At 42.6% G+C, this 9,779-nt stretch overlaps 1 protein-coding gene across 1 annotated transcript; it reads left to right on the top strand.

The window, feature by feature from the left end:
• The first annotated feature begins 27 nt into the window (after positions 1 to 27).
• LOC133951979 (eukaryotic translation initiation factor 4 gamma 3-like) lies at positions 28 to 5,839 on the top strand. The gene is made up of 9 exons (XM_062386248.1): positions 28 to 138; positions 1,180 to 1,284; positions 2,283 to 2,355; positions 3,725 to 3,806; positions 3,951 to 4,177; positions 4,289 to 4,365; positions 5,075 to 5,156; positions 5,277 to 5,417; positions 5,606 to 5,839. The coding sequence occupies exons 1-9, from the start codon at positions 28 to 30 to the stop codon at positions 5,782 to 5,784; spliced, it is 1,077 nt and encodes a 358-aa protein (XP_062242232.1). The 3' UTR covers positions 5,785 to 5,839.
• The last annotated feature ends 3,940 nt before the right edge of the window (positions 5,840 to 9,779 follow it).

Here is a 9,779-nt window from a genome sequence, read left to right as displayed (position 1 = left end):
AAGCACAAGATGGAAACGTCAACAATCATGCATGACTGCGTGGTCAACCTGCTGAACAACAACGACGAAGAGTGTTTAGCGTGTCTCTGCAGCCTGCTCACCTCCATCGGCAAGGTCCTTGACCTAGAGGAGGCCAAGGTAAGCTGGTGGTAGTAAATTTTACATAAATCTTAAATTTATTTTATTACGGTCTTAGAAAGGTCTGAAGGGCTACAGATTGAAAGCTTTGAATATAATTTACAGGATAATATCTGGCTGGTTTCCCTTTCCAAAATTAAATATTGAGAGAAATGCGTTGTTTGCAGGGATCAAGATGTGATGTGAACTTTTTGTCAGCAGTGTTTTTGACATTAGTGCAGCCGAAGATCAGTTCATGTCTCTGCTTTCATCCCACCAAGATGTATTCTTCTGCATGTGTCAAATAATTCATTTAAGAGGTGATTCTGATTTACAAGGAAACATTTTCCAAGATATAAAAGAGAAAAGTTCAGGTGCAATCCCACAGCAGCTGCTTACAATTAGGTTATGTGGAAACGGGAATATCCCCTCAGTGTCCCCACTCGGCTCTGCCTCATTCGGTGACTCCCAACTGGTTTCAACCGTCCTCAGATACGTAGGAAGACATGAACGATCCCCTGGCCTTTCTGCTCCCTCTCTCCCTCTCTCTCTCTCTCCCTCTCTCTCCCTCTCTCTATCTCTCTCTGCTGCACTGTGATGTGTGATTTGATCCTCATCTTAAACCAGTCACCCTGCAAACAACCCCTTTTGACCATGGAAACTTAAATAAACTCCAAACTTCCCTATTTTGCTTCCTACTGAAATATATTTCTGCTACATTTTTTAGTTTCCTATATTCTTCTGTGAATTAAATCTGACAGACTGTGCTAGTGAATCATCACACTTGTCCTTCAGCACAGAAGCTTTAATGGTGAACGTTTACAGTGAATTGACTCTGTTTGTTTCTGGCTATTACGGTTTTCATGCTGCTGTTGATGAAATGTTCCGGTTTCATCTCGGGCGGTGAGGACTGTTCCAAGTGATAAACTGGACAATTGGTCAACTCTGTAGAATAATAATATCTGCAACCTGCTGTCTGGTAGATTGAATGGAGACATATTGAACATGAACTTCAACATGAAGTCTCAAATTAACCGTCTCTCTCCCTCTGTGTCTCACCAGCCTCAGATGGATCAGTATATTACCCAGCTGGAAAAAATCCTCACAGAGGGGAAGATTTCATCTCGTATACGGTTGATGCTGCAGGATGTTATAGACCTGAGATTGGTGAGTCGGTCTTCACAATTTTTCTTTAATTTGCACAATTGTAAAGAGTCCAACAGTCAAATTCTCCAAAGTAACAGGAATTTTACCACAGAGATTTATTTCAACATGATACTATATATTCTGGTCATATTCTGTTTAACGAATATCTTCACTGCTGTTGTTAACGAGATCTAACGCCTTTTTAGAAGGACTGATAAAGATAGATACATAGATAATGGCAAAGAAATGTAAGAAAATTCAATAGAAACAATGAACAGGGAAAAAATTGAAGAAACCTGAGGAGGACGTGATGACTATTGATCTTTAATGAAATAATCAGTGTGTCCTCAGTCATTAGAATATTCCTCTGTGATTGACTGATTCCTCTGTTTATGCCAAAATGTATCTAGCACAGTGTGATCAAACCTACACATGCTCCTAAATTATCTAATCTGTCAAAGATAAAGAGCAAAGAAATCTGTTTCACACTACAGATCTGTCTGATTCAGGTTTGAAGTAAATTGTGGTTCTGTACATTTTTTTTTTCTACAGCACAACTGGGTGTCCACAGGACCCGGTCTGGAGGAGCCGAGAAAAGTGCATCAGCCACTCCTCTCCTAAGAGACCCAGAGACAGCCAGGTCAGGCCTGCATTCTAAACTCTCTTTAAGGCTTAGAATCCCATCAACACAGCTATAGTGACTCAGGAAGCCAGTCTGTAGACCTCCTGTCCCTATAGCCTGCAGAGATGATATTGTTCCCAACAGCAGATAGGAAGCCCCCTCACTCCCTCCCATCTGCTGGCTGAGCTATAATATTTCATCTTGTAACGCAGCATGCCACAGAAACAGTCAGAGATGTCACTCTGTCTGCCACTTTCACAGCCGTTTGACTCCACTGTATTACCTGTGAACTAATCTTAAGCCTATATTTCCCTTGTTTGTTTGTTTTTGTTTTTTTGTGTGGGTGTGTCTCCACAGATCCAAGTAAGCAGAGGGATCAGGGCGTACAGAGAGATGAGCTGGGCAACACTGTGCCCATGGAAAAGAACAGCAGGACCACCGACCCAAAGAAGGGTCAAAAGGTCCTCAAGGTGAGACGAGCTGTCTGAGACTTGGAAACAGATCTTACAATTCTTAATTTTTCTTACCTTCTACTGTGAGGGTTGTACAAATGCACTGCATACAGGAGACGTGAAGCTGCTATTTACTTTCTGTCCCTCATAGTTGATTTGCTCATATTTCTACAAATGGAATCACAAAAACAAAGACAAATAATTTCCATGTGGTAACTGGTGGCGTTCCATGGAAACTTAAATCGTTGTCAGACGTGACCTCCGGGTAAAATCTGGAGAATTGGCTTCAGACTTCTAACATTTAAATTATTTGAGCTGAAATTTTTATTAATGATAGTTTGATCTGAGAGATTTGAAATGTTCATTTGATTTAAAGCTGGAACCCAAAGCAGAGTCAGGACTTGTTAAGATTCTGCTCTATAATCAGAAAATTATCATATTTTAGTATTTATGCAGATATATGGGTAAACAAGTTTCTTAGATTTTCTTATTATTATTCTTATTTGTGAAATCACCAGTGACCTCTGGGTACTAAACTGATCACAGAGAAGTTGAAAAGTTGGGTCACCTCATGTTTACAAAATACAACGTATGGTATGGATGCAGTAATGTGGTTGGGACTTGTCCTTGCTTAACAATGGGCATTGCAGAATTCAGACAGTGCTTTGGAAAGAAGCTTAGTTCTCCCTCTGCTGGACATTTTGAGAACACGGAAGAGTGCAAAACCAACTGTAGATTTCAGTCTAAACCTTTAGACTTTCCCTTTCAGATTTTCTACTACTGTAATCTGTAGTTTTTATTGCTGGAAATCTGACGAGTGATCATAATCGCTTCTCTTTCTGCAGACTGAAATGGACGAGGACCAGGTTGGCCCCCAGTCATATTGGTGAAGGCTAGCAGTGAAGTAGCCAAGGCCAGTGACTCAGGTGAGGTCACACCAAATGACTTTTAAAGCTGTCGGGTCACTGTGCAGTTCACACTACATGACCTGCTGATCAGGAGTCTTGTTACTGTTTGGAGTTCATACTACAACACTTAACGATGGAAGGGTGTCACACACTTCACAATGTTATGACTGTTCCTCTCTGTTTAGCTGTAGTTGTCACTGATTCATCTCTGATATTAAGCCTGTTAGAAATCTGTGAGTCCGATAATATATCTATTACATTTTATGAGAATTTCCTTCATTATGTTCTTAAAAAGGTTTTAAATTTAACTTGATGAAACCCTGATATAAAAAAGTCACTTACAGCATATCCTATATACGGAGTCAGGTGAAGCATCTTCCTCTTAATGACTGGACCTTGACTCTGATCATCCACAATTGTTATTTTTCGCTTATCTCTCTTATAACGTTTCATCTCTGCGGGCCTCAACCGCTTCTTAGCGCTGCAATCCAGCCCCTCACCTCAACCCTCCACTGCTCCTCCACAAAAAACAGATTCTGACGCCAGGACAACTCTTGGAAGGTATGAGATGACAACCCTGTGTGATTTTAAGGGCAGTGATAATTATTTGTAGTTCGTTCCAAATTGGTTGAAAAGCTTTATATTCCGAGTTTCTCATTTACACTGACATCCTTCCTGACTCTTTGTTTATTTGTCCCCAACCAGTCGCAGCACAGGCAGAAAGGGACGAAAGAGTGGAAAGCGCAGTGACAAGCCGCTGAGCGCTGCGCCGCCACTGCCTCAGCCTGAACCGTTCACGAGTTCTAAGGAGCAGTTGGAGAATCCAGCCCCGGAGTACCCAGGAAAAGAATTGGACAAAGAAGAAGTCGTGCCACGGATACCGAGTGACAGCGAAGAGGAATCTGAGCAAGAGCGCAGAGTCCCAGAGCCTGGTGAGACGCACATCGCTGCCCAACACCGGACAGACAGGACAATAATATCGACACATTCACTCTCTGCCATTAATCACACTGTTGTGACTGTTTGTTTATTTGCCTTCACAGAGAAACCTGCGCTGTCTCAGGAGAAGATTGTGCTGGAGGACATCGCCAATGAAGAGCAGACCTTCGAATGTGTGAAGGTACGAAAACTGACAATCAACAAGCCTCTGCGAGTTAGTGGTAAAAATCCTCAATGGCAGACGGAGTTGGGCTGAGTTACACCTCGTTGTAAAGTAACTGAATATAATTATAATTTGGACCTTGAAGCTAATGTTGGTCCACGACTGTTGTTAAGATCTCATCAATACAATTCCTGGATCCACCTTTGCTCCAAAATGTTACAGTTTCCTCCCTGGATCCACAAACGTTCATGGGAATCTCTTCAGTAGTTTTTGATTAATCCTGCGGACTAACTAACTAAACAAATGAAACATAAGCTCCAGTTTAAGACCAGAGATACTTTCATTACACATCTACATTCTTTGAACTTGCACCAATATCAGGTGGATATAAATAATAATTAAAACCAGAAGCACTCAGTAGAGCACGTACCTCCTCTGAGGCCACACAGTCTCCCTAACATCAATCAAGCTCAACCAAATTACACACTCATAGAAAACAGTACTCCTCTAACAGTACTTTTCTAAATCTCCACTTCATTTCTTTATCGAATTCTCTCCACGGGTTCTTCATTGAGTCGTAACCCTTCATTGAGCCATTCGCGCTCAGATCCTCTCTGAAAAGGGCTTCGTGTTTACTGCTCTTCGGTGTCATCACTTCTGAGCTGACTCTTGTGAAGTTGACAGACGCTGTGTTTTTACTCCTCCTCCTCTGTTCTCTGTTTCTCAGGAGAACCTGGATGAATCTAGGTTGAGCTTGTCTCCCTTCATGAGGGAGTTGATGTCGGCTGTTTGCGAGGCAGCAGCGAAAGGTAAGCTCTCCACCAGCCGGAGCCGAGACTCCTCTTCTCTGCTCAAATCGCACCGCTGAATACAATATTTACTGTCTGCCGAGCAAATTCATTTACTCTGCCTCCTGCTTCACTTCGCAGATAACACCAAGTGCCGAGTGGACATGGCACTCTTGCAGAAGAGTTTGCCTGTATTCAACTACAGCAACTCAGACACTGAGCAACAGCTGCATGCGCTTCACTCCCTTCAGGCTCTGATCGTCACACTCGATCAGCCTCCGAGTAAGTTCTACATCAGAGTTCAGTCCAAATGAAACTCACACATGTTCTTTTTTCTTCGTTTCTTAAGAACAAACTGTGTAACAAGTTCTCAGCTGTGATCAAACAAGTGTAATGAATTGAATTGATAACAATAGGAATTGGTCTCACCTCACAGCTGAAACGATGACTGACATGTATTTTTTCTCCAGACCTCCTCCGGATTTTCTTTGATTGCATGTATGACGGGGACGTCATCTCCGAGGACCCGTTTTACTACTGGGGGACAAGCAGTAGACCCGAGCAGCTGGGTAAAGGCGTGGCCCTAGAGTCACTCACAGCATTCTTCACCTGGCTGCGGGAGGCGGAGCAGGAGTCACAAGAGAATTGATGAAACTTAAAATATGCATGTGTTCTCTTGGAATAAATGAACTGTCAGTTGAAAATGAAGTTTCGTCCTCATTTCGTTATATTTCTCATGTTTATGATGAAGAAAAAGAGACGATCACGTGTTTTTATGAATTTATTTCACTTTCGTGAAAAAGATTGAATTTAAATCCTCACAGATCAGATTACATGTCGCCTGAATAGAGACTGTGTTATTAATCTACAGGTTATTGAGACTATAGTCTAACTTGGTGTTGTTGCATTAAGATGTTTTATGAAGTTCAGACTCTTTATCTGCACTGAGTGAAATCATCAAACCAAAGGAGAACATGTACATTTCAAATCCAGATTTTACTGCAACATCATTCAGTGAAAACAGTGTTTACTGTGAAAGGTTTAAATTGAGGCTTTGAAGAGGCCACACATTGTCTGTAACGTAATGTGACAGGACACACTTGTATTGTTGTGTCAGTGAAAGTATTGAAAGGACCGGTTGTGTGAAACCAGAGGAAACCCACTCACGTAGCCTGAGGGACCATAGATTCTGACCTCTTACCCCTGACCTCAACACACACACATTAAAGAGACTCTGGATCTGAATATTAAACTTGTTTCAAACCAGTTTGAGCGTAAATGGACAGAAACTTGGACTATGGGCAGAAAAGGTTTCTGGTTCGTCTCTGGTTCGACTCCACGGAGAGACAACAAAAGACTAACCTGGATTGATCTGTCCAAAAATCCAAGAGTCTCCCTACCCTGTCTTGTGCCCCTGAGCAAGGCACCTTACTCCCCCAACATCTGCTCCCCCAGCGCCATACATGGTCGCTCACTGCTCTGTGTGTCCTGCACACAGATGGGTTAAATGCAGAGGTTAAATTTACCTACCATTACATGAGCGTGTTGTGCATGTCTGTGCATGTGTTTGGTATAAATAAACTAATCTTAATCTTAATCTTAATCTCAGATGCCACTGTTTTTTTGGCCTGCCTTGGCTCAAGAAACACAACCCTCACATTGACTGGGCAACTGGGTTGATTTTAGGATGGAGTGAGTTTTGCCTCTCATCCTGCCTTGTGTCTGCCTCTGCCAGTTGTTGTCCCCAGAACTCTGACTCTTCAGCAAGACATTGCTGAAAGCTATAATTAGAATATAAAAAGTTTGAGCCTATTGTCATTTTTCAGGTGCTGGATGAGCTGCAGCGAATCATCCAACCGACCAACTCCCAGTACATATCAGAGATGCAGAACAGATGGAAAACCTTCTGCTCGTTTCTGAGGATAACTACATGATCGCCATCGGAAAAACACCTGTGACCACCTTAACCATGGACAGACTTAATGAGGGACTTCTCTACGTCATTGCATATTACTATGCCCTGCACATGACCTACCCCAAGTGCATTTCTACACTACTAGTACTGCAGACAGAGGTACTTAAAAATTCAATTCATGACCAGGATTTGACCCCTCACTACAAAAAAGCGATGGGTGAGTGGAAGTCATTCAGTAAGTGTATCCCTTTGTCCATCACTCTGCCCCACTCTGGCTGTTGTAAGACTTTCAAAGAAAGTTGATGTTCTGTTTAAAAAAAAAGTTCATCACAGTTAGACATAGGGCTGCTCAATTAATCGAATTTTAATCCTGATTACGATTATGGGGTCAAACGATCTCCAAACTACTATAATCGAGTTGAAGCGATTATTTGGAAGTTTTTTTTTTTTTTTCGAAAGAGACGCGCATGCGCAATTCAGTCCATCAGCTAGCAGACTGGCTCTCACTCTCAAGCAGCAGTAAAGTGAAGGAGGCGAGGCGTGTGTGTGGTGATCGGCGGCGAAAAAAACAGCGCACAGCTATTCTCAAGCACGCTCCCGCCTGGCTGTTCAGACCGGTCAGACCGGACCTGCATTTCTCCGCGCCGGTCAGTCAGTGATAGAGTGTTAGGGTTGCCATCATTAAGAGTTTAAATAACCGGGCACCGGTTATCCGAGAGAGCCTTTTTAGGCTCCATGAAATAGGAATTAGGGTTGTGTCCTAGACATGTGATGGTCCCTCTCAAAACTTCACAATGATCAGAGAGCTTGGTGCCAACCTAGACATCAGTGACATGAGATCTTACTTTATCCATCCTCAGGATCACACACAATAAATGTTTTGTCAACAGTTGAGGTTCTGTTTAGAGAAGATGGCCAGCAGATAAAGTGGCAGTACATTGAGGAGCTCAACAAACTTCAGGACAAGGAAGGCTTGCGTCTCGGCAACAAATTAAAAATTGCGCACATTCAGTGGCGCAATCAAAAAATGAAAGTCCATCTTGCAGCCCAGCTCTTCAGTCGCAGTGTGGCTGATGCCCTTGACTATTGTGAGCAGGAGCTTAAATATTCACAATTCCGTGGATGTGCTTCCACCGCTCAGTTTCTGCGCACAATAGATGCAGCCTGTGATGTCCTTAACAGCCGTAACCCACTTGGAAAAGGACAGAAAGCACCAATCAAACCAGCAACTAAACTCCGTGCCAAAGCCATTCTTGATGAAACCGAGTCACTTCTCCGAGGGCTTAAAGTTAAAGACAAATGCAACAGACTTGTCTAATTGTATTCGACTCAGAAGAAGACACCCATCTATGGGTTCATTGCTTGTTGCAGAAGTCTCATCTACGAAGACCTGGTAGAGCAGCCACAATCTGTCTGAGTACAAGGAGGCAGCCATCGCTTACATCACAGGCTTCATTGTGAAAAAGATGAAACAGAGGCTCACATGTATGCCTTGCTCAGAAGCACTCACCTCAGAGGATTCAGTGCATCGATTTGTGACTTTGAAGAACAGAGAAACAGAAACCTTCACCAGGTGTAACTGCTGTTTGTAAAGCTACGGAAAGACACTTCCAGTGGCTTCTGAAAAACAATGAGGGCAAGGCTCCACGTGGAAAGGGAACAACAGCTTCTATTGTTACCCAGGTTCTTTCTGATTGTTCTGAAAAGAATCTCTTCCCACAGCTGCACAGCCACATGTTTGACATGTGTGTTGAAGCTAATCATGTCCATGTCCTGGTGAAGATGGCTTCTGCGTGGTATTGCAAAATTAGATTGAACCACATAGCAAGACGAGAGACAGAGAAAATGAAAGAAGGCAAGGTAGTCCGCACAAAGCTTACAAAGTTAATCCATTCTTATGGAGAATAAGTTGTTGGGTCATTTCTGAGCATGGTGGTTTGCATCTTGATGAGTGCGGCAGAACATACAAGGGATATTCTCTATCTTGCCCTATGTTCTAAACAAGGACACCTTATAACTATGTTGCCTATGACAGTAGGTGTTTAGTTTAAAAAGGCACAGAGGTATTGATGTCTGATCTACTGAGCGGGCTACATGGCTTTCATAGTACTGCCATACAAGCCAGTAGCCAGTCAGATTTACCTTGAGCCTCAGTGTACCCTCAGGTTTGGCCTCTAACGCTATTGCGAATAAAAGCCTGGAACACCTGATGACACAAAGGTACACAAAGGAAGCTATGTCACTAACATCAACTGGAGTCTGCATAAACGGGAGTCATATTGATGTGGTAACTGTCATATAAAATACATATGCGAGCTCTCTGTTCATTTTTATGTACATAGTTTAAAGGATTGTTGTTATAAGTCAAGGAACAGTTCACTGTATATTCAAAATTCACCCCAAAAAATATATAATGTAGCCTGACGTAGTCATACTCACAATTAAGCCCAACACAAAATAACAGAATAAAACAGTATGCATAAAGTGGCAGGTGTAGCAGTCAGTTACAGTAAAGGTGATTGCACGTACGAACAAGTTCTCCGTTTAGGATTACAGCTCATCACATCAAACAAATCGTATCACATTAGTGCTTTGCATTATATATAGCCTGGATGCCAGACGAATTTAGCCCCGCCCACAACATTTGAGGTCGGGAAGTTCGGTCTGGAGACGCTCTGTTGGGGAGAAATTATGCCCGGTTCGAAATCATCCGGACCAATCAGATTGTC

This window comes from Platichthys flesus, chromosome 4, assembly GCF_949316205.1.
Source record: "Platichthys flesus chromosome 4, fPlaFle2.1, whole genome shotgun sequence".
NCBI lineage: Eukaryota > Metazoa > Chordata > Actinopteri > Pleuronectiformes > Pleuronectidae > Platichthys > Platichthys flesus.
The sequence above is the reverse complement of the archived record's forward strand: the minus strand, read 5'-3'. Positions and strand labels throughout refer to the sequence as shown.